The following is a 24,814-nucleotide window of genomic DNA, read 5'->3' on the forward strand; positions in this document are numbered from 1 at the left end:
CCTCCGCCAGCTATTAGGAGACAATCTATTTTTTTTCTTGTCTCGCATTCAATTCGAGCACACGTGCGAACAATGCTCCGAGGCGACCCACGCAAGGGGCGCCTGCGATCCCTATGCCAGCTACACCGCTACTGCGCAGTGTGTATGATCTCTTACTCCATTTCGCGGTTCAAGTGCGAGAGCTAGCAGGTACACAGCTGCGTCATCCACTCTCCGCAGCAGCTGAGTGAAGCAGCCACAAAGCGAACGCTAGTCCCGTAGCTGGACAAGCATCTCCAACAGCAGAGTGCGCCAAAAAAGGAAGAAAGGGGGGAGAGGGTATGAAGGGAGCGGCGCTTTTTCGAGCGAGCGTCTTCGAAGAGAGCGAGAGGGAGAGAGAGGGAGGAAACGCGCTGGGAAGGGACGACAGGGCGAGCTCAAGCGCCGCTTTTCCCCCTCGCCGCCGCCTCTCTCCACTTTCGTCCCGAAATGGAAGTGCCCGTTTTGGGAGCTGCCCACATAGTGCTCGCTGAAGCGGCGGCGTTGGCGAGAAAATTGGCCGCGCCATGCGCTTTTATTAGGCGGCCCCCATCTACGGCTCTGTAGTCGCTGCCACGAGCAAGAGACAAGGGGAGGAGAACAGAAGAGCAAACATAGGCACCCTCCGTCGTCGGACGGCTCGCGCGCGCGCGCTGGGCTGGAAGGGAAAAGAAAAGGTGGTGCTGAGCGCGGCCCTTTTTAATTGCCCGCCGCTCGCGTCTGGAAGAGCGGGCGCCTCTCGGGAGCGGACGGTGTGCGATGTTAGCGGAGCACATGCGAAAAGTAAACCGAGCTTGTCCTTGTGTTTTTATTCCATATTATGGCTGCAATCATAAGCGTTGCGTACGGGCAAGTTTTCTTTTTATTTTTCGAGGCTACCGGTTAGTGGTTCTGTTGTAGCACACGGGGCAAACATATGTGACTGGGTTCTTTCGTTGCGCAACTAATCGATATGGCGAGCCACTGGTCAAGAAAGCAGTGAATCGATCGGTTCATCAACGATAACCACTCGCTTCGTCACTCAGTATTGTGCCGATATACTCGTTTGCCTGAATAACTCAGTAACATGCTTTTGTGCGTGTTTCCGCGAATGAGGTTGACTGTTCATCTTTCGCGGTATATTGTGAAAGGCTGTCGTTACAAATGGCGAAACCCATTTTGACCAACAACCATTACGCACCAGCCAGGCCACGCGCCTTAGGCGAACTGGGAACTTCGTGCACAAAATTAGCCGCTTGCTTAGTCTTGCTTACGTTTCTCTTTCAAATTATTTCTTTGTTTCTCTCTCTGAAAAATGTCATGAACGGTTCGCATTGAACGTCCTGAATAACCACGAAAGGTTCGTACGAACCACTATGACAGCAGCAGGTTCCTCTTGGAGCATTCACAACATGGACACGGATTTTTTTCCTTAAGGAAAGTGGGGGGTGGCACATCGCTTGCAGGTTGATAAATTACCAAGTACAACTGGCCAACGCTTTCGCTGCCTTGGTTACTGCCTCATCGAGTGTTGACGTCCTATCGTACAGGAGGTTTTCTTCTTATATTAGCATAGTTCATTCGACGTACCGGCCGCCGCGGTGGCTCAGCGGTTATGGTGCTCGACTGCTGACCCGAAAGACGCGGGTTCGATCCCGGCCGCGGCAGCTAGAATTTCTTTGGAGGAGAAATTCTAGAGGCCCGTGTACTGTACGATGTCAGTGCACGTTAAAGAACCCCAGGTGGTCTAAATTTCCGGAGCCCTTCACTACGGCGTCTCTCATAGCCTTAGTCGCTTTGGGACGTTAAACCCCATAAACCAAACCAAACCGAACCATTTGACGTACCACCTTGCGCAAAATGGGAGAATGTTCGAGTGCTGCAGCTGTTCTTTGCAGCGTCATGAATCCGCCGTTCACTTACAGCGTAGTGCTTACGTTTCCTCGTCAGTTACACAACATCGCGTGCTCACAGCCGTTTCGGTGCCACGCGCGCTGGCCCTGAATATTTCATTTCCTTCCTCGCTGCCGAGTCTCTTGCAGAGGCAAATTGCTCGAGTACTCCACGCCTTCCGTGTGACGGCGGAGCGCTGACCTGTTTGCAGCAAGTAAAACTTAGGCGGCAAATATAATCAGCGTGAAGCTCATCATTTTATCACTGCGGCGATACTGAAAACAAAATTCAGCCTTTATGGTGACTGCAGTTCCTGTCTTTTTTTGTTCATTTATTGGGATCCATGAGTGAGCTCGTGGCAACACCGTCTTTTATTGGTAGGCTAAAAAAAAAATCGTTAATCTCGTTAGTCCAGCGGGGGGGATGACAGATGGAAAAAAAGAAAGTTAAATAACGCAGCTTATTCAAGCGCTTTCAACGCGGCTTTCTCGCGGGACCGTACAGAGCCGGGAAGAAACAGCGTGTTTTCTTTGCATATCAGCGCTTCTGGGCGCGATGCCGCGGGAAGTAGGTATCTTCCGATGCAAACCGTGTTGATCTAAGGGGCGTGAATAGAAAATAAAGCAAAACACGGCCGTAATTATGCGCGGCGCAGACAACGTTTTCTTTGTTGGCTTGGTCGTAGCGCATTCGCGCACCGAGGCACGGAGATGGTATTCGGCCGTCGGTTCCGGCGCTTTGCTCCAGAGACCGACTTAGGGCCGGCGAGGAAGATTGGATGCGCACGCGTGTCCTTGCTCTGGCTGTGGGGCACTAATCGTAACGAAGGGACGGTAGCTCTGCTTTTCATTCTCTCATTTTGTCGGCTTTCCGCGCTTTTGACGCGTTCTTTTTGCGATGACGCTGGGGCGAAGGAAGCCTACATACAGTAAGAACAGGATATATCGGGGAACAGAGCAGAGCTTCTCTCCCGTCGCCCGCACGCAGGGTGGGCAGCCTTTCGTCCCTCTATAGCTCTACTGATGTATGACCGGAAGAAGAGTAGAGAACTCTGACTGTCTTTTTATGACGCTTCCATTTTCCGTGCTTGGAAACAGCATCTCTGAATGCATCGACATGCCCTTCTTCCATTCCCTCCCCCCCCACCTTTTTTTTGTTGTTCTTGTTTTCCGTTTTCCTCGTAGATAAAACTGCGTGGCGAAACTGAGCTCTCCACAGTGAACGTTTCGAATGGGGGGGGGGGGGGGGAGTGCAGTCGTTCGCACGGGCTTAATCGCGGGTACAACTTGGAGCATGCCAGTTGGGAGCCAGCTGTGCTGGAGCGAATGCGCCAGATTCGGCTTTTAGGGAAATTTTGAAGCCGGCTAGCGAATTCCGCGAAGTCTGGTTCCTGCTTTCTCTCTCTCTCTCTCTCTCTGTGGAAAGAGGGAAAGAAAGTGGGATCCTTCTGCTGGAGCTGCAGTCGGCTTAACTGTTTTAGGCTGAACTGCGAGAGGATGTATGTACTGGGCGAGTTGGAGTGCTTTCATTATTAGCCTCGAGCGTTAGCAGACGGTGACAAAAGGGGGGGGTGAAGGCGCACGAGAACGCTTTTGTGTCTTCGTGTTTCTTTCGTCTCCGCCTGTTCGCACTTCAGGCTAATAATGACGCGTAACCACTTAAACTTAATTGTCTAGTTGGCCTAACACGCCGCCTAACTCGCCGCCTAGTGCAGTGGGCCTAACTCGCCGCCTAGTACTGGTTCTCGGTGGTAATTGAGTTCGTAGCTTTGGCGCCCTAGGCCGCACAGTCGTGGACAGAATAATATGGACCAAGCTCCCGTGTTGAAACTTTTCTGTCATGTTTCGTACCACAAATTGAAATGTTTGCTGCTTTTTATTGAAATGCAAGAGTAAAAGTAAATATTACTTTTATATGCATCAGACATAAATTACTTTTTGCTAGGTAACGCGCAGAAGATTTTTACCGCCGAAGCGTGGTCCGTATTCTTCTGCCCGCGAGTATACATTTTTGCCATGTGTCACCAGAGTTTTAATCGCGCGAAGAACGGGCATGGTTCGACTAACCACAAGAGGAGTCGGCGCTCAGAAACTGCTGTAAACTTAAAAAAAAAAAAAAGCTGTGGGCAAGCTTAAGCCATCTTGTGGGTGAAATCCGATAGTATTAGGTATTGAATTTTGTCAAACTGCTAATCTTTCTTGATCTGCTCATCTATTTCAATCCATCTACTAATCCATTTTAGTCCATCTCCGTCTACTAATCCATCTTGGTCCGTCCGTCTACTAATCACAGTTGATGCACTATGTTTCAGTTATCGATTTCTACGCAGTTTTTTATTTTCCTCCTCTGTGTAGAGGCCCGTGATTGCTTCCCCTTCTTTTGGGGTCATGTTGCCTTGTGACGTCATATTTCTCTCGATCGGTCAACGAATTTCGTGACAAGGTTTCTCCTGACGTGAGCTCTAACGCTATCTAAGTTGCTATCTAGGAACTATATTGCTCACAACCCGGTGAGCAGGTTGTGATGACGTCAGAAGATCAAGTGACCACTATCGACCAATTATTAATTCAACTGCCACCTGCTACTGCGGGGATGTTGCTCACAGTCCGGTTGCCAGGTTGCCACCTACCACGGTGGGCAGGTTGTGATGATGTCACAAGGTCGCTTGCCCTCTGTCGGCCAATCAGCAGCTTTCGTGACATCTGACGGCGGATTTTGCGCCTGACGTCAACTCTGACGCTATCTCATAAGAAGAAGAATTTAGCGCGTCTAGTTTTAACCCCCCGGCGGCTTGGAGATGGGCTTTTTAGGTATTTAACTGCAAGTTTATTTTATTTTGTGAAATTTTTATGTAGTCAGGGGGGCACTTCTTTGAGATATATTTATAATGTATACACCTAATACTGAACCGGCTCACGGCCTTGACACAAAAGTCAGATACCCACCGGTTTTCCAGTGAGTACAATCATTTCCCCCTCCTGCTGCTCGCCACTCTTTGAGGCGAACTGCTTGTAGAAAAGGGTCGTTGACCCCAACTTGTGCAAACCCAACACATTAGCTACGAGGCTTCTTGGCCAAGCTACCCTCGAACCATTAAAATCAAATCATCATCCTGGAACCTTCATGTAAAAAATATGTTCTGACGGAGCATTAGGATGCGCTGAAAATAGCTGCAATCATGATTTTGTACTTATAGTGAGTTAAAGTACTCACCTATGGTAACCAAACTTGGAAGCTAACCGAAAGGTAGGAAATTAAATATAGATCAGCGCAGAGGCCTGTAGCAAGGAAAATGATAGGGGTAACGTTAAGAAGTAGGAAAAGAGTACTAGCTCACACTGCTGGTAATAACTCCCATGGGGGAGAGGAGGTGGCCAATGGTCTTTCATAGCGACAGAGTGGATACCGAAAGCAAAAAAAGTAGCAGGAAAGTACAGACTTAGATGGGCAGAGAAGTTAGGACAGTTTGCTTGGATACCGAGTCCGCACCTGATGCAGGGCAAGGGTTACTATGAGATTAGTGGTACTACATTAAACACTTTGAATAAACCAATTCGCACACGCATTAGCGTAGCACGAAGTGGTTTGACGTCTGTTGTCTTGAAATTATCATGTTCTGGTCATAATTTTTTTTCTGTTCACTTGGTTACTGACTTCTGTTTTGTTTTGTATTTTTGTAATGTAAACGTATTGCATAAGTTCTGGCAAATTATTCTTGAAATGTGCTTTGATGTATTGTATTTAACTGATATGTTTAATGTAGTATTTTTAATGATCTGAATTTCTAATTCAACTTGTTATTTATCTGCAATTATTGGTACGATACCTGTTTTAAATAATCTTGTAAACCATTACTGTCATGTAATGGTCTCCGGGACCTCCATTTTAGCCGAGAAAACCATCCAGATACCCCCACCGCGGTGGCTCAGTGGTTATGGTGCTCGGCTGCTGACCCGAAACACGCGGTTTCGATCCCGGCTGCGGCGGCCGAATTTCGATGGAGGCGAAATCTTGGAGGCCCGTGTGCTGTGCGTTGTCAGTGCACGTTAAAGAACCCCAGGTGGTCGGAATTTCCGAAGCCCTCCACTACGGCGTCCCTCACAGCCTGAGTTGCTTTGGGACGTTAAACCCCGAAAACGAAACCAAACCTCCAGATACTTTCTGGAAATCAACTACATTGAAATAACTGAACTCAAGCCGTTGCCCTGCAGTTCATATAATCAGGACTTATGATATGGTGATGATAAATCAGAAGGTAGCGAATGAAAGCTATCAAGAATGAGCTGCCGTGTATTTGATCAGCGTTCTGGCTGTAGACGTTTGAGGCCAGGCCGCGTAGCTAAAGGCCTTCTGAAGGAGGAGCTTCTTCATCACGAAGACAGAAAAGATGTAGCCACAAAGCACATGCATTTTGGCGCGATGTAGCCATCATTTCTTTAGCTACAGAGCCGAGGGTAACCGCGTTTTTGAAATTATAATATCTGATATGGATGTTACTTACCGTGGGCTACACGCCTCTCAATGATTAATGAACCTAACAGCAATAGTTAAAAGTTAACTTTCAGTATTAGTTAACCACCCAGCTAGTTAGCACGTCATAGTTGTATTCTGATGCACTACACCGCTGACAATGCTATGCCGAAAAAAGCGCCATTCTAACTTATAAAGCCTATTTTTCAAAATTGTGTGTGCGTGCGTGTGTGTGTGTGTGTGTGTGTGTGTGTGTGTGTGTGTGTGTGTGTGTGTGTGTGTGTGTGTGTGTGTGTGTGTGTGTGTGCGTGTGTTGTGTGTGTGTGTGCGCGCGTGCGTGTGTGTGCGTGCGTGCGTGTGCATGTGTGTTCCAGTAAGAGAAGAACAGACAAATGCCTACAAAAGTAGCTTGGTCGAGTTCACATCTGCAGGCGATTGAGGCTATAGAATATATACCGTATTATAGGGTGACGCCAGTGTGTAGGATTTCCTGCGGGCCGGCATTCGTGAGTCAGACGTTCGCCCTCGTAATCGTTCATGCGTCGAAGAATCCGTCTCTTTCCACTAGGTGTTTTTTTTTTATTCAAGGATATTGGAAACCATAATGAGGCTCTTGTCGGCGACAGCAAACTGATCTCAAGAACCGCGGGAGGAACAACACGTCGGATGAAGCACACACAAAAAAAAAACAGACATTCGAATTGCAGTACAAAGGATAATGACAGTCGGGGAGAAAACACAAACGTAAAATTTCGTATGGAGGACTAAAAGCACCTTTCTAAGACAGCGGTCATGTGTACTGTTATAGATTCCATTCAAACATCAGGAAAGAAATTGCAAACTAGAATATAAGCACCTTACATCGAGAGGCATTGCGGAGGTTTTGCGTGGCGCGATCCGCGGCCGCTTCCGCTACCGAGGGCAGCCACTGCGCATGCGCAGATCTTTCCGAGGACGCCAGGTGGTGTCAACTGTCGGCCAGCCGTAGGGTTCGTCGATGCGCCCTCTGGTGCAGCGGGGACAAGAGGGCGCACCTGGACACCCTATCCAGCTGCGCGCACGCCTGCCGCTGCAGGACCAATCAGCGCGTGCGCACTAACGGTGCGGTGATTCGGGTCGCAAAAGCGACCGCAGATCGCGGTACGCTAAGCCTCTCTCTGTTGTTTCGGAGTGTCCAATATTTACTGTTCACTGTTCCAGCGTCTCAGTATTTGGTAGTCGGGACCACTGGCGAGCGCACGTTCCATCGTCTGTTTCCTCCCAAAAGGATTCTGTCTCTGTTGCTTAAAAACAAGACCAGACGAAACAAGCTCTTTCGGGTGACACTTTATATCACCACACGACTTGTTGTAGCAGTGAGCGTGTGTTCTCCCACCCTGTTCTTCCGTTTACCCTTTCAAGGTGACGCACTAGTGGATGACCCGGTAGTGTGTCCTGTTGGGCGTTACTGCTACTACTGTAATCTGATACAAGTCAATAAAACAGCGGCTTTTCCCATCAAAGGACCTCTTGCAGTCAATGGCTTCGGCCGATTATCATGAACCTGCTAGCGTGACAATACAAGGAAGGCGCTATATCTGACATTTCATGCAGGGCACTGTCACCTTTACCTGCCACCCCCTGCATTGCCATGCTAGCAGGGTCATGAGAATCGGCCGACGCCATTGGCTGGAAGGGGGGTCCTTTGACGAGGAAAAGCCGCTTTCTTTCTCGACTTTTACCCAGCTATAGGGGACAGAGCGGTGGCACAGGAGCGCACACAGGGGCAAGTGGTATACCTCTCATCTTCCAGCGGCACTGTTTCTCCGCTTTGCAGCGTGACTTTCCTGACCCAATTTCTCTGGGGTTTCCTCCATTCGCGACGCGACACGTCCCACTTCATGGCATCACCGTCTCTGTGGGCCATCCGCTGAGAACGAATACAGCTGAGAATGTGTGGCCACTGCCGTTATCACTGTCTATTTTCCGCTCTTGGGCTAGGCAGGAAGTCGGATATTTTTTTTGTCTCTTTCATTAGCGTATGGTCGAGCTTCGCCGGTTGTTCAACTACCTCGTTCGTCAGCGCTAAACGGGTTGATGGGGCGGTGCGATACAATACTCGGGTTTATGGACACCGACGGATTCTCGAGGACATTCTGCTCTCCATCCACTTTTTGGTAAGGGGCTGACTCATGGCCTCGTCTTTCCCAGCTGGCTGAAATAGAACGGCATAAATGTTAGGCCGGTGCTGGCTGGAACCCTGGCCGGATTATGCAGCTGTGCAGCTCTTGGGCCCATGAAGAGGCGACGCTTTGACCGTCCCAGAAGCCCTCTGCGTAAAGAGGAACAGAACCGCTTTTTGCAAAAGATAGGGTGAAGTGCACTTCGACTCTGACAAAGCATACCGTCCGACCTTGTCGACGTCGTCCGAACGTCAAGAAAGTTAGTTCGATTTATACGGGTTTAGCATCCCAAAGCGACTCAGGCTATGAGGGCCGCCGTAGTGGAGGGCTCCGGAAATTTCGACCACCTGGGGTTCTCTAACGTGCAATGACATCGGACAGTGCATGGGCCCCTAGAATTTCGCCTCCATCGAAATTCAGCCGCCGCGGCCGCGATCGAACCCGCGTCTTTCGGGTCAGCAGCGGAGTGCCGTAACCACTGAGCCACCGCGGCGGCTCTCTTATCGCCTAGTGCTGGCCTGCAAGGCACGTCTACGACACGCCATGCTGAGTCAGGACTGCGTCAGGTTCCAAGGCGCTTCTGTTTTGTCGGTGGATTAAACGCGGTGCGCCGCAACTTGGTCTTTTCCCGCCGCGGTGGCTCAGTGGTTACGGCGCTGGGCTGCTGACCCGAAAGACGCGGGTTCGATCCCGGCCCGGCGGTCGAATTTCCTAGGGAGGCGAAATTCTAGAGGCCCGTGTACTGTGGGATGTCAGTGCACGTTAAAGAACCCCAGGTGGTCGAAATTTCCGGAGCCCTTCACAACGGCGTCCCTCATAGCCTGAGTCGCTTTGGGACGCTAAACCCCCTAAACCAAACCAAACCGGCAACTTCGCCTGTTAGCACGCCAGTTGCAGTAGTGGCCGTTCGAAGTGAAGATTGGGCATGAATGGCCACAGAATTTGAAACTTGCTCTCATTGAGTAGTGAGCACCTGAACTATGCTGAGACTGGAAAAACATAAGGTAGAAAGACAAGGTGAACAAACGGGATAGACTTTGTAAAAGGTTGATGATGATGAAAGAGGCAAAAGAAAAAAAAGTCACAGGGACACCTAATTTCCATGAGTTCACAATGCGGCAGCGTTGTTAGCTGTTGATACCATTGCAGTAAGTGACGTCACTTCTAGTCTGTTGATGTCGCTTCCCTCCAGCCAGTGGCAATGATCCGTTCTGATGACGTCACTTCTCTTCAGCCAATGGGGCAATTTTAGGACCGACGACGCATATTGGCCGCATGGGGCTTCTAAAGGCTGTCACATTAAAAGCAAACAAAAGAAAATGCCGAATAAGGCCGAGCCGAGAATAAGCGGCGTGCTGTGAACTACGGCAAATTCTGGTATAGAGTCTACTGGGTAAATTTTTTCCCCAGCATTGACGAATATGGCATCATATTCTCGTCTCTTGCGAACATACCTATTTCATGCGCTGGTTGCAGACCTTGCTAATTCGGGCTGTGTACCGATTGCGAAAAATTAGCGAAGAATTTTCAGCGAAAATTTGGAAAATTTGGCCTGTGGAACGTATACCAGAATATGGTATTTTCCATCATCTGCGCGGTGCGCATCATCAAGCGTTCTTCCGGGCGTTGTAGAGCGTTCGCATCTGGAGGCTGTTTGAAAAATTCGCGACCTCGTCGATTCTTTCGTGCCTGATTGAATAAGCGGGGTACGGGTCCCTTACAAGCGTCCTAAAAAAGACGCCGCTCGTGGTACTCGTAGCTCGTTCATTGAAATGACCAGAAACATCAGAAAGACGATCACGATGTCGCCTTCGTACATTTTTTTTTTGCTTTTAGTAAACATCGAGAAATATTCAAATGAGTTCGCAAAAGGAGACGAAGGAAAATACATTTTGATGTTTCTCTCAGAAATAGCTACTGCACTACTCCCTATCGAGCGGGTCGGGCAAGAAATTTGACATAGGAAAAGCGTGTTGACCCCATTTTTCCGCCGAAAACGTCTACTAAATGCATTGTGCAAATAGGACAGCCCGCCCCGAGACTGACCCATATATCCGCCTTTGCTCGCTGTTCCACGGGTAATACGCAATTCTTCTATTTGCTCCAGCAAAGAAGCAAGCGTAAAGTAAGAAAATCCACAGGGTTGGGGCCTCAGATTTTTATCATGCGCCGCGGTAATTCCTGCTGCAAAACAAGAAAAAAATATATATTCGTTTCCCAGGAAGCGGTCAAATCTTTTTGCGGAGGGCCCCCTTCAGGTTTGCCCGACCTCTCGTTGGCTGGCTTTGTTATTTGATAGGTCAGTTTCTAAAACGGAGCCGCATGTGGTGCAAGTGTATTTGTGCGATAAGCAGTTCATTCCATCGTAAAAAGCGCAGAAAAGGAGGAGGAAACAGAGCGACCCAGATGAGACGCCAGATATCCGTGCAGATACAATCGCAGCTCCGGGCTGAGATCTTCTCGGCGTGGTGACGACGGAGACGAGACTATGGAGGGGCATCGTTCAGGATATGAACAAGAAACATGGTTTATGCACAGATATTTACGTTGCTGTCGGTAGCATGTTGTCGATTAAGAGAAAAGGTGACAAGGTTCTGGAAGCATCTCTGAAGGGTCCGTAATGGTCTCCAAAGTGGATGCAATTCCACCGGTGGAATAGGGTTCCGAGATGGCTGCCTCCCAGTCTTCACCAGTATAGTGTCCCGCCGGGACATCTGGGCGAAGATTTCTTCAGTGGCGCCACGATGAGAGAGGAGATACAGGTCCCAGTTTTCTGCAGGGCAGGATGTGCGCAAACTTGTTTCACGAATGACAGGCGTGGCTTAGTCACATCCCGGCTTAATCTGCACCACCAGGTGGGAGGAACCTGCTGCGACGATTAGCTATAGAGCATCTTGTTGCTATATGTGCTTTTTTCTGTCTCCGAAGAAATACTATAGCCTAGTCGCTCCACGTGGGTCTAGATGGCCGATCGTAAGAGTACACATCTCTATCTACTTCCTAAAATGTACCGCCATCTTTCATCGAAGTTCCAGGAAATCGCAGCACAAGAGCAGATCCTAAACATCTGTAGTAATGAATAGTATGCTACCCTCAGGTCATATTTCCGGCACACCCGCCTGCATCTTCAGTGTACTTCATGGTAACAGGAAATGTGAAACTGTAGCCAAGAATTTAGCTGGTATAGATGAAGGGGTTCGCGCAAGAATCGCCCACAGCAACCTTGTCTAGCCTTCGCGGAACCTTAGTAGCAAATGACCTTGACCCCTCCAAGTTCCTACGGTGGTGGTTAATAAGTGCTAAATCGAAGCAACACCACAAGCTTTCCAGCGAAACAATGCCACTTCGCTCAGCCTCCCGAAGGAGGACGGCCTTCAGCGGCGTGTCGTCCTTCCCAAACTTTCCCCATCGACTGCAAACAGCGCCGGCATCTGTCTTGCTCCGGTCTCGCTCCCACGGCCGCCGTCTCCCGGTTATCCTTGCTCCAGATTCGTGGCCTGCTCCATGCGCGCGACCTTCGCGCTTTCTTTCGAGAAACACAGGGGCCGAGCCGCGACCCGGATCCCTTCGGGCCGCTTCTTGCGCCGCAGCTGCCATCGCCACCACGTTCCCGCGACAGGCGCGCGCGCTTTCAAAGCCAGCACAGAAGAAGCGCAGGGGGCATCGATCGCGGCAGCGGACACACTGCGCAGGCCCGAGCCGCGTCGGCGGAGAACCGCGTGCGTAGCGTATACACAGACTGGCCGGGGAAGATTGGGGAGGAGGACTCGCGCCAGACGGCGACTTCGCTCCCCACCTCCCTGCCGTCTTCCCCCTGCCGTCCGGCCGGCGGGCCGGCTAGCCTCGTCGTTGGGGCGCTGGAACACCAGTGGCACACCCCGCCGGCCGGCGGAAGGGTGCGCGCACGGCGTCCAGCGCGCTCGGGCTGCTATGCTCGCGCAGCCCCCGCAGACAGCTGCCGTGACGGCCTTTTACCCGGCCCGGCCCGCCAGCGCCACGGGCGTCGCGCCGTCAGCCAAGCCTGCCAAGGTACCACACTCGCTTGTCTTGGCCGCGAACCCCCGTAGAGTACCGCGTCCATCTTTTCCCTAACCAGCGCTGACTGGCGCCGCCATGAGGCCTGGTTAGTGCGGTAAAGTGTTCCCTCCCCGACGATGTCACTGTCTCGAAGGCTGCCGACCTGTACGAACCTTCCCCAACTAAGGCTGCCACGTTGAGATAAACGTCAAACACGCTGAATGTCAGGCCTACAAGGATTTACTTGGCGACGTGCCTTCCCCTAAGTTGGCAGGGTTATCCTCATCCGTGTGACAGGTGTGTACACCTTAAGCGTTGACGTTGCGATTTGTACATAGAAGTCAAATCCTCGCCGTTGTTCTGTCGTGAGGCAGAGTGTTGTTTCCTCCGGAACTTCATCCTTCTGCTTACAGACTGGCCGATGCGAGACTAACCTGCTGTCATTGTCGTCCAGATACTGGCATAATCGCAGAGGAGTGTCATATGTAGCTTCAGCTAAACCACATGTGCATGTTGTCATCGCGTATCAGGCATTCTGGCAAGCTCTAGACATGCCTTACGGGCCCAGCTGCCTGGTATCGTGTCTTCGACATGCGCGTTTCTTAGCACCGCGGACCCCCGCATATTCTTCCAACGACTTATTTCTGCCCCTGGACGCTGCAGTCACACGAGCGACTCTTGAAGCACGCTTCTGGCGAGGTTCGTTGACGCCCGGCGTGCGTACGAGAAATGGTCGCTGGCGCGGTATTGATCACATGCTCCGAGCAAGATGGAGCGCCGAACTCACTTGGGACGGGCAAAAGGAGGGGGCGAGGCACGGAGCGCAGTCTCGATTTCGAAACGCCGTCCGAGGCGCTTCTAGTGACTGCCTTCTTTTATAGATGTTTATTTTTATTTCGTCGCTTCCTTCTTCCGGGTGGAGACCTGTGGGTCGCCTGAGCTCTGCTTGATTGGGCCAGAATATGCTCAGAAGTAAGTAAGAGCAGGAGTCAGCATAAGAGAAACCAGTTTCTCCTACCAGAAAGGTGGGCGAAAAAGTGTCAGCAGTCATGACACGCTTCAGCATTCACACCAGACAGACTGGTCACCCAGCTGTCTGGTTCGTTTCGAGTAGGCAACGTTTTCAAAATGCTCTGATGGGGCGCAATTAAGGACTGTCAGAGGTAATGTCAATCGTATAAGCACTGTCAAAGTTTGCCCGACAACAACACCTGAGCACCGGGTAAAAATTATTTCCTGTTTGTGCGAAGCTCTGATATATATTTCTTCCTGCTTGGACAACAATCTCATACTTACAGTAAAGTCCATGGGACGAATATATAGGCGGCAAACGGAGGCCGAGCTCTTCTGTGGCGAAGACGATGAGAGAAGATATATTAAGATTTGTCTACTCTTTTCTGGGGAGATAATTGCAAGGCTAATTCTATCGTAGCTAACAACTACGTCAACTCAACTCAGATGACATTTTTTTTTTTTCGTGAGCAAGAAAACACTGAGTATTTTGGAAGCGTTACCACTAAAGGAAAACTCATCGGACGGTGGGGATCTGTCATCAGCGTCGAAAGAACTGTCAAGAGGGCGGTAACGCAAAAATAAACACGCAAAAATAGTTCCTCAAGAGGAAATACAAGTGGGCTTGACACTTTGAAAGCCCTGTCGTCTCGTGTTCGAAGTGAAAATAAACCATGGTAGTATTGTCTTCTTCAACAAAGATGTTCTCGTTTCGCTTGTCGGGTTTGTATTGTCTTGATCGCGTTGAAATTGACGGTGATAGTACGATGGGCTTATTTCCGTTTTACCCATCTTTTTTTTCCCGTGAACTGTAGCACGAAAAACTTGGCGGCTGCCTAAGTCAGTCGACAGCATTAGAGAACACCACTGCTGCTACTTTGATGTTTCTGTGTAATTTTTTGCACAGGTTGGGAAGTTTCTGATGACGTCACAACACCACGAGACCTCTCTCGACCAGTCAGCGAATTTCGTGATATATACGCCGCTGTTTTTGCGGAATGTGCATTCTAATGCTGTTGCATTAATTCTGCGTATCTATATGTGTTTGCGGAAACCCGTGGGCGGCTATCCAAGGAAGTTGCAAATGCGAAAGAACAGAAAGGATACACTGAACGCCACGTCCTTCTCTACAATGTTTCGCTGCCTGCGTAATGTCATGCCGATATGCCGGGACTGGCTGTCCACAAAAGTTGTAGAGAGAAAGAGAGAAATAACTTCAGTGAACCAAAATGCCATCCGGAGTTCCGCGCCATTCTGCGGGACCTCTGTGGAGGATCGGGGCAAGCCCAGACAAGATGATGGAGCGTGGGCACAGTACCGCAGGAGGGGGATTGTATCTGATAGAGATTAGAGGATAAGAGGCGTAGAGAAGTCGTTGAACTTCGTAACTGTACGGTCGTACAGTTCATCACTGCGGTTTTCACGGTATGATGCGCTTCAGATGGATTTATTAAGATTCCTTTTGCGTAGGGAAAAACTCCTGTATCTAAAGAAGTTATTCGACTTCCCGGCGGGGAGAGAGCTTGACGAAAAGACGTGTGTGTTTGCCTGCGCGCGCGCGCGTGTGTGTGTGTGTGTGTGGGGGGGGGGGGGGTTGTTTTTCTATGTTCTTTTTGTCTTCGCCTTTTGCCCTAACACACTCTTAGTAGTAGCCAAGTTAGCCTGCCTTGTAGCTACGCGTTTATTTCTTGATTATGTATGCGGCCAGTTTCGTGGGCCTGTGTTTTTCATCAGTCCTTACTAAATAAAAATAGTGATGAGTTTAGTGGAGAGATCTGTCTACTCAAGGGACAACCCTGTCCTGGCGACAGTACGAAGGGAAGCACACTTCTTAACTGTTCATGTTCCCACGTGTGGACATGAAAGCGTACCATCAGACTAGAGTAAAATCATCTGCGTACTGAATCCCCCGAGGTCCAGCGGCATCGATAACTGCGGAGGGTAAGAGCCCGCTCTGGCATATGTCAGGTTTTGGTCAGAAGAGATATATGGCGTTGTTCGTCGGTCATACTTTGGTTCGGGCCCCCGTTATACATCTAGGGACGACAGGCCCCCAGTCCTTCCTTCCTTCCACCATCCTCTCTTGACGGTGTTCCCTCCTCCTCTTCATGGCGCAGAGTCACCTGGGCGCGCCGGTGGGCGGCAGCGGGCGCATGGTGGGTCCACCCATGTACCAGCCGCCGGCCAGCGTCTACGACGAGGACCCGGGCATCATGTCCGAGGTGGAGACCTCGGCCACGGGCCTGCGCAGGGCCACCAAGGCCCGCGCTAGCCTGCCCGTCGTCCGGACGCCGTCCAAGACCCAGGAGCGGCCACTCGGTAATGGTCCTTGACCCCCTCTCCATGGTTGCTCTCCGCCCAGCGCTGTTTACTATGACGTCTTGTGGGTTACCCTGGACATCGGAGATTTGCCCCAGAGGTTACCGCTAACCTTTATTAACGAGTCTACAGTCGTTGCTTTCTTGCTGTCTCTTCTGAGTGGATTGTAACGCCATTACAAGCGTGAGCAGGCGTCGTCGAATTCAGCGGTGTTTCGTAGGACTTGACAGGTGGCACAAGATAAAAAAAAATTTTGAGGGGGCACTTTGGTGTTCTAAAGTGCGGTGAGACGAAAGCCTTTCCCGCAACGCTCTCCAGCGTCCTTACGCTAGACAAGGAGAACTGCTTATGCATTGGCAGGAAGTCGGCGTAACACGTGGATGGGTGGCGCCATCTGTTTTAAACGCCACAAATCACAAACCTGTAATGGACGGACGAATGGAGTCGTGGCCCAGAGTATGAGCTATTAAAGGCTTTCGCCTTAAAAAAAAATGTGAGGACCTTGTTACCATACGTCGCATCGACTTCCACTGCCTGCTGCAGGTGCGCTCAGGGTCACATATTGCTGACTAAAGGGTTCATTGTGCCCAGTGAGATTCATGTGCAGATTGCAGGTGCCCTGTTGGCCCTTGGTACGTTTGCTTGTGAGAACTCGGCCTTTATATGCGTCGAGCTCTTAAAAGTAGAGCATTCGTAATTTGGTTGAGGATATAGTTAAGCGTCCTTCAAATGTGCTAAAATTAGGCTGGTGTTCAGAAAAGCACAAAATTATCGCCTTGAGTGTGTCATTGTTTATGAACATGAGCTCTGATGATTAAAGTCTACGACATTTTTTGCGGAACCTTAACCGCCTCACAAAAAAAAAATGAGAGCGGGTCTTACAGAGGTTAGCATTAACTTCGTGCGTTATATAGTCTTCCAAGGATCAGGATAAAAGCGCTGAATTATTGAAACAAATGTTACCGCTAGACTGAAATCCCCCCGCCCCTCCTGCCGGAAAACAAAGAAACAAATTGGCAGAAGGAGGAATCTATAATTACTGCAAGTTAAAATCGCCATTAGCGATCATTATTTTTAATGGAATAGTTTGCTAGGCCTAATGCAAATACCACTGTCTCTGTCCGCGCACACACATGAAAGAAAATTTATACTAACAGCATGAACGATGAAGACCGTCTTCTCTACTCAGCTGAATGGAAAATGAGGCATTTCGTAATTAGCGCAAGCGTTAACGTTTAATGAGGGTCTGGAATTTCCATGCTAATACCCGTATTAGAACATCAGAATTATAACAATTTCAAGTTACTTTCTGTTTTCCTCGCTACTGATTGAGCGCAGTGATTACTGCGCAAGGAACTTCCATAGTGATAACAGTTAAACGCCGGAACATGGAATTTGGAATTGGTACAGTCCTGAAACAAGACTGAGCGTTTACACTTTTCCTGAAAATTGTCTCACATCCTAGGAGGCAAAAATCATGCCACACGCCCGACTACTCATTAATTTCAAGAATCGGATCGCTCAGAAGCAGCTGGTCCTTCGACGTATAAGTCTGCTCCTCATTGTCTAAAGTCGTCCGGCCCTATGAAACTTGTTTTGGATGGCTGGCATATCATATGAGGCCGGCGCAGGTTATAGTATGCGCCGAAACAACGTTATAACGTGACACTGATCACATAGCACATAGACAGATAAATGTCCTTGGTGTGTCAGCTGTTTCTTGTCGAAGGGGCAGATTTCTTTTCCCATACAGTGCGCCGATGTCTTGCTGAAGTGACAGGAAAAGCTTCACGCATACAGTGCATATTAGCCTTGTAGTGGCGCCTATGTCCTGCTGGGTTGAAGCCGTGTTAGTTTCCAGCGTCCCGCTTTTTTAAAATTCGGATGACAGCGAGGCAGACTTCATCTGTACACGCAGAGTGTTTTACCTAAGGAATTTTTGAAAAATTGTCTTTTTGAGTTTGTAGAGGGCTTTTTTTTTATTTTCCGGCAATGCTATGCCGTAAAAGCGTTCTTCTACCTCAGCCTATTTTCAAAAACTGCAAAAGGTGTTCGATGAAACACCCTCTATAAGCTCACATTACGTTCTGCCTCAGGAACGCATCGACGAACATGAGTGTTGACAATTGAGACAGCGTCGCCTTGCAGCACTAATATTAGTCCTTAAAATCAATGATTGCTTTCTTTTACGTCCCAGGGTTACAAGTGCGGGTTAAATGAGCTTAGTTGCGCGCTGTGCTGTTATTGTTTCACTACTTGTTATTTTTCTTTAACTCACACCGCGATCAAAAAGCGTTAAGCTTAAATTGAGGACAGCGCAGCCAGCAAAGCAAAGGGAAGGGTGTGAGGATGGTTTTGTTTTATGGGGTTTAACGTCCCAAAGCGGCTAAGGCTATGAGAGACGCCGTAGTGGAGGGCTCCGGAAATTTCGACCACCTGGGGTTCTTTAACGTGCACTGACATCGCACAGTACATGGGCCTCCAGAATTTTTCCTCCAAAGAAATTCAACCGCCGCGGCCGGGATCGAACCCGCGTCTTTCGGGTCAGCAGCCGAGCACCATAACCGCTAAGCCACCGCGGCGGCGGTGTGAGGATGAGTGAAGGTAAATAGCATAGTGGGTGAGGGAACAAGCGAGAGTTAATGACATCCTAGTCGAAATCAAGAGGAAGAAATGGGCTTGGACAGTCCATGTAATGGGAAGGCAATGTAACCGACTGTCCTTAAGGGTGACGGAGTGGATTCCAAGAGAAGGCAAGCGTAGCAGGGGGCGGCAGAAGGTTAGGTAGGCGGATGAGATTGAGAGGATTGCGGGGAAAGGGAGGCCGCAGCTGGCGAAGGACGGGGTTAATTGGAGAGATGTGGGAGAGGCCTTTGCCCTGCAGTGGGCGTAGTCAGGCTTATGATGGTGCTTAAACGTTTCTACATAGACCTTTCCTTTTTTTTCTCTTGCCTGGCGCCTACTCGAAATGCGGTTGTCGCAGCTGCAACGCCTGCGAACTTGTTCTAAAGCTCAAGATCATTGAGCCGCAGGCACCATCCCTGCAGCCAAAAGTAAGCGAATGCAGTGCGGAGCTCAGCAGCGCATTTAAACCTCATTTTAGCTTGCAGGTGTGTACAGAAACAAAAGTGATCGATCTAAAGACGAAGGCGCGGTTTTTCTTAAAAAGAAAGGCTATAGATCTATGAATTTGTTTCCTCGTTTCAACGTAGCAACAATGTGTTGCTCCCACAGGAAGCTTTTTCTCCTACCTAAACACAAATACTTGACCATCCCCATTTGTGTCTGCACCCTGAACCAAGGTATTCTCAACCGCATTGTTCGCTCGCTCGGAGTGGCAGTTCGCGGCGGCCGCTTCCTGCGCGGCTTGTAGCAAAACGCGGCTCTTCCGAGGTGAAATAATTTAATGTACTCTCTTTGTCGCCGCACGATGTATAAAGGAGTCGCATTAAAGTTTCATGGCGAACGGGGTCCTTTAGACGGCGAGACGAGGTCCTCTTCCAGCCCGTGTGCCCCATTGCAAGTGCAACCGCAGCGGTGTACGCTATTTACTGGAAAGGTCGTCTGTGGAGATAACGAAGAAATGGCTATTATGAAGAAATTTCAGCGCCCTTTGGAAACTTGTTACAGCGACGTATAGCAGGATGGCTTCATATGCTACGGGCGTTGCCAGCGCATTTCTGGCCATTTTGAAGCCGTTTGTTTGGCGACAACTGTATGCTTGCTGTAGAGCAGTGGCTCGCGCTGCCTTTCCCTTTAGGGTACTTTCCCTCGCGTTCCCTTTAGGGTACTGCGCTGCGGAGTGCTCTACGCATTATTCAGTTTTCTCAACGGTACAGTCCCACAACTTCTGGTTTAAGTAGGTCCAGCCTAAGCCAACTACAACTTTTGGGGCAAAAGTGCACAATTACGAGTGCTCATTTCGATCAGTTCTGTGGGTCCGCGATGGAGGTCTTGGTTCATGTTATTTGTTTGTCCGACATTTAGTCAACCGCTTTATTTTCGTTGGGGACGCTAGAGACCCGTTCTTAAGTGGTTTTATTCAATTGAGTCTGGGCGGTGTTTTGACTGAATTTGTCATCACATCACGTTGTATTCACGAAGCCATGCAGGTATATCTAAAGGAAGCTGTACAATCCTGTAATTTTCTGTATAAACGCCCTTCCTCTGGTTATCTGAGTGGAAGGACTCGAGATCACCTTTAAAAAGATCTCCGCGGGTCACTCTTCTCTCCACCATTGTGCAAGACCACATACGCTGCAGGTGCAGGACAAGATGCTTTAAAAAGGGTTGTTAAGAGAGCCATACTTTCTCCTGCAGCCAAAACCTTTCTTTCTAGCCGTGTTTCGCAGAGGAGAAGGGATTATCTGTGCCGTGAGGAGTCCACTGCTTTCTGTTTGAAAAGGCTGAAACAACAGCATGTATTTTTTTGCACTGCCGGGACGCAGTTGTTTTCGGGGACGTCCGCCATAATAGGCCTATTAAGAAAGATTTGAGGCGCAACCTCCATAGCGTCAGAAACCTCCCGACTGAAAACGAGGATATTGTACCTTACGACCTTCTCGTGTCTTTCGGATTGCATTGTATATGGAGGAGCAGGATGGCGGTGCCTCGCGCAGATCTGGGTGCACGTCCACTTAGAGTCTTTTAATGAAAAGATTGCAAAATGCACTGAAATAATCAAACTTCAGGATCCTGCACCCGACTGGTTCCAGTACATTGAAACCTAAAAGACAGAGAATTTCGGCTTTTGTACGCCAGTCACATGTTGGCTGGCGGTTCTTGTGCACATGCGGTATGTTTTTTTTTTTTGGCAATAAATTTAAAGAAAGGTTTGTGGCGCTGTGGATTAACGCTACTTTTCTGAACATGCAAGACGGCAGTTAGAATCCCTGTGTCTAGAAACCTATCTTAACCTCTCTGTTTTTCTTCTAAACTAAGCATTAGCAGCGCAAATCATTCGCTGTCTCCCTTGAGTGAGTGTTACCTTTTGGGTCTTGAATTTGCGACGCATCAGAATGAAATCGCCGTCGAAAACTCAGTCGGACGAGTCGGCAGGCGAAACCGGAAGATGGAGAACTGTACAGTTGAGAGATTGCAACCACGCGCTCTGGACGCTACGCATTCTACATTAGGCGGCTTGTCTTTGCAGCTCCATACGCACTCGTTGGGGTCTGTTTCTTTCGCTTAGACCAGCAGTACATTTACAAAGCTCATTCCCTGAACTTCTTGCGAAGCCCAGTGGACAGCGCAGCATGCGTTGGCGGGCATAGTGGCCTCGTCATTGGAGCCTTTTGTAACTAATTCAGTCTCCAAAACTTTTGCCAAGTATATAATTTATTCCTTTATGGCTTCATGCAATAATTCAGTTCAGTTCAGTTGATTTTCCTTAAAGGCCCCCTTGTGTCGGGGGCATTACATAAGGGGTGAGATTTTAATGAAATGAGCAAACAAAACAGCGAATATTATTTAGCACTGAAGGTGATCGGTTACATGTTCTTGAAAAGTAGAGGATGAAGCGATGTTGACGATGTCATGGGGTAGGCCGTTCCAGTCCGTTGCTGCTCGAACGAAAAATGAAGCAGAAAAGGTGGCAGTATGCGATGGCGGCCGTGCAACTTGTAGGGGATGGTGCGGTGAGATATGCGTGCGGCAGCTGTGATATACGGTGACCGATTGAGTGAAGAATGAAATAATTTGTGATAAAGGGTTATCAGAAGAAAAGAGAAATTTAGCTGAAAAACAGTGAGCGAGAGGTTTTTTTTTTTTTTTGAAAGAAAGGCAGAGGGGTTGGTCCGAACTGAAATTATTTTGCGTGATACTGTACCTTGGTGGAGGTACAGAAGGGAAAGGATGATAACAAAAACTAAAAGAAACACATAGGGTCAGCAATATATTGGCCAAAAAAAATCGCCTAGTGGGCACGGAATAACTGGTGAGAACCGTCTTAAATAACACGAAACCCAAAGCAATTCGCCGCTCACAGGCATGGCACAAGCCAAGACCACCAGTTCTTACATGTCAGCGGACGTAATCACTTCGTGTAGCGTGAAGGAAAAAACGGACCTCCAAAAAAGTCGCGAAGATTGGGAAAATGCTGAAAATGAAAGCTGGAGGGACACTTCAGCTCCGCCTTTAAGGTCACGACGCTACAGCAGTTCCATTTGCCCACGCAGACACAGGCACTATTTCCTCTTTCATAATCACAATCGTTATGTGGAAGACCTCAGGGTATAAAACCCCGCTTTATATGTATGTACAGAGATGAAACATAACTTTCCGCAGTCAGGCCGGTAGAGCAGCTATTGCAGCAAAGGTGTGTTCCGTTGCCGACGTGTGAACCAACATTTGCACTGCTTGGTCTAAAGACAAAGAAGTCGAAAGAGTGACGGCCACTGCCAAATGCCTCCGCCAGGCAAACTGGAAGCTTCGCCGGTCGTTCTGGAGAGTTGCATTGGGAGTTCAGAACTAGAGAAGTTCAAGTCTGAAGGACCAGCATGTCGGTTGGCTGAGGTGAGAACGAAGTCCTTCTCACGTGCCCACACGTGATTCATAAAGTGGCCAGTTTTTTTCTTTTTTTTTTCTTTTTTCAAGGCGCAGGCTCCCTTCTTGACCAGTTTACCCGAATGATACAGCCATTGAAAAAACTGCCTCCCACCAGTTTCGCGATGCATGTATACTTTCCCCTGGCCTGCAGCCCTTATAAAAATGGTCTATAGACAGTCTATAGACTTACTGATTCTGTTGACTTCCTATAGATATTGCTTTTTGTCTATTCATAGTCTATAGACTGTCTATAGACAAAGGTGTACTAAAAGTGTATGGCCATAAATCTAAGATTGTCTATAGACTTTCTATGGCATTTGTATTGCCTATAGACTTTTGTCTATAGACAGTCCATAGACTTTATAGACAGAAGTCTATAGACACTCATAGACTGTCTAAAACTTTTTTGCTGCTCGGCTTCATCAGGGGATTTAAAATGCTCGGGGAAATGTACCTCTCGCCCCGCCTTGTGCAGACCAAACGCATTAGCCACGGCGCTCTTTCGCCAAGCTGACCTCGCTCAATTAAAATCAAAGCATCATCTTCACCATTACAGAAAAAAAGAAAAGAAACGCAGCACCGGGCCACGAGACACTGATCACGACACGCTTGCGAAACTCCGGCTGTTTTCTTTTTTCTTTTTGTTCAACCGCGGCCTTTAATCGTACAGTTTTGTTTGATCACCGCGAACGAAGCCAGCGTGACTGGGGGAAACAGTGCCGTCACCATGGTTAGGGCGGGTCCACGCTGCCTTCACTCTGGCGACCCGGAAAGCACGTTACACACGTTTGCGTGCTGCCCACTGGCACGGACAGAAGCGTGCGATGGCAGCGGCTATCGACTCTTTCCTAGCGCTGCCTGAGGGCTGGCATGACTGAAAGCACTTGCCATGGCGACTCCCTGCGGGTTGGGCGTAGGACGTGTGACGGTTCCTCTGGTTAGGAGTGCTCGCAGAACTCATTGGACTAGCGCAATCGTGCTCTCCCACGAAGTTCTCTTGCTGTAGCAGGTTACTCGGACAATGCGAGAAACAGCTTCGATTTCTTCTGGGTGCTCGCTAACAGAACGTATTTGTATCTACTTACGCAGCGTGCGCCATGGACTGCATTCGTCCTTCTGTGCAAGCTTAGTGCAAACGTTGTAACCGTTCGTTTCTGAATTCTAAACCTGCGGAAATTCTTGTTGAATGCCGGCGACCTTCATACTTGATTGCAAGCCTCTAAGTTTAGTGGTAAAGCGAGATTCAGGGCTGATGCCATAATCTGGAGCACTACTTTGACGGCACACAAAAACACAGCAATATTGCGCAAGCTAAGCCTGATAAAAATGGACAGTAGGCTATCTATACACTTATAGACCTGGTTGCCTTGCTACATATATTTCTTTTTGTCGATTCATAGACTTTTGGCAGAAGTTTACTAAAAGTGTTAGGAGAAGGTAAGTGACGCCAACCAAGTAAAATACAGGAAAAACACGACGTTTCGGGACCGGCTCGGCCCCTTCTTCACGGTGTGACTACGGGCGAGCGCAGCTTCATCATCATCATCATCATCATCTTCTTCATCATCATCATTTATTTGACCCTTAAAGGCCCCTGGGGGGGGGGGGGGTATTACATAAGGGCGGGAGTAGTACATTCAACATGACTCACATTGGTGGGGAAAAAGAGAACAAACAAAAAAACACACAACGAAAGCATAAAGAGAAATAAAGTCACGAAAGGGTAATGAAACAATTTATACAGCAAGATAACACATCAGACGTTCTTTAAACCTTACTGGATCGCATTCAATGACAACAGATTCTGGAAGCCGATTCCAGTCTTGAATAGCGGCTGGCAAAAAAGATTTGTTAAAGGCATTAGTTGATCCGTGTAAACGTTGGATGCTCATGGAGTTGAATAAACAGGATGACGTGCGCACAGGAGGGACTAGAAGGGCTCGCGTAGGTTAGGAAAATTGTGATATAATTTGTGCAATAAACATAAGCGAGAAACTTTGCGTCTAAGGGCTAGTGGGCTGATAGCGATGGATGACTTGATAGCGGTAATGCTGTGGTGAAAATCGTAATCTGAAGTAATAAAGCGTGCCGCACGATTCTGAATGGATTCAATGGTGTTAATTAAGTAAGCCTGGTGAGGAGACCAAATTGCTGATGCGTACTGAAGTTTAGTGCGAATGAAAGTCTCGTATGCAAGCTTACGGATTGATTGCGGATACAGTGAAAGTGACCTTGTAAAAAAAGCCAGTGTTTTTGATGTATCAGCAACGAGTTGAGTGATGTGTTTTTCCCACGTCAGTTTGCTGCTGAATGTGACACCTAAGTACTTGTATGATTCAACCTGCGAAAGGATAGTTGATTGAAGAGAATAAGGATACGTAATATTGGAATGCTTGCGT

The 24,814-nt window shown here is 48.8% G+C and overlaps 1 protein-coding gene across 25 annotated transcripts in view; it reads left to right on the forward strand.

The window, feature by feature from the left end:
- LOC149344356 (coiled-coil domain-containing protein AGAP005037) overlaps positions 1-24,814 on the forward strand; it is a 443,868-nt gene that overhangs the window by 307,190 nt on the left and 111,864 nt on the right. For 24 of the 25 annotated variants that reach the window (XM_089546281.1, XM_089546282.1, XM_089546283.1 and 21 more), the window contains one exon: positions 15,668-15,869. In XM_089546281.1, the coding sequence (XP_089402407.1) occupies positions 15,668-15,869 (202 nt within the window). Of the gene's footprint in view, positions 1-12,299; positions 12,552-15,667; positions 15,870-24,814 lie in introns of those variants that run through there. The other variant, XM_089546284.1, reaches the window with a different exon arrangement.

Source organism: Amblyomma mixtum, chromosome 5 (assembly GCF_055824585.1).
Source record: "Amblyomma mixtum isolate Tamu chromosome 5, ASM5582458v1, whole genome shotgun sequence".
In the NCBI taxonomy this organism is placed as follows: domain Eukaryota; kingdom Metazoa; phylum Arthropoda; class Arachnida; order Ixodida; family Ixodidae; genus Amblyomma; species Amblyomma mixtum.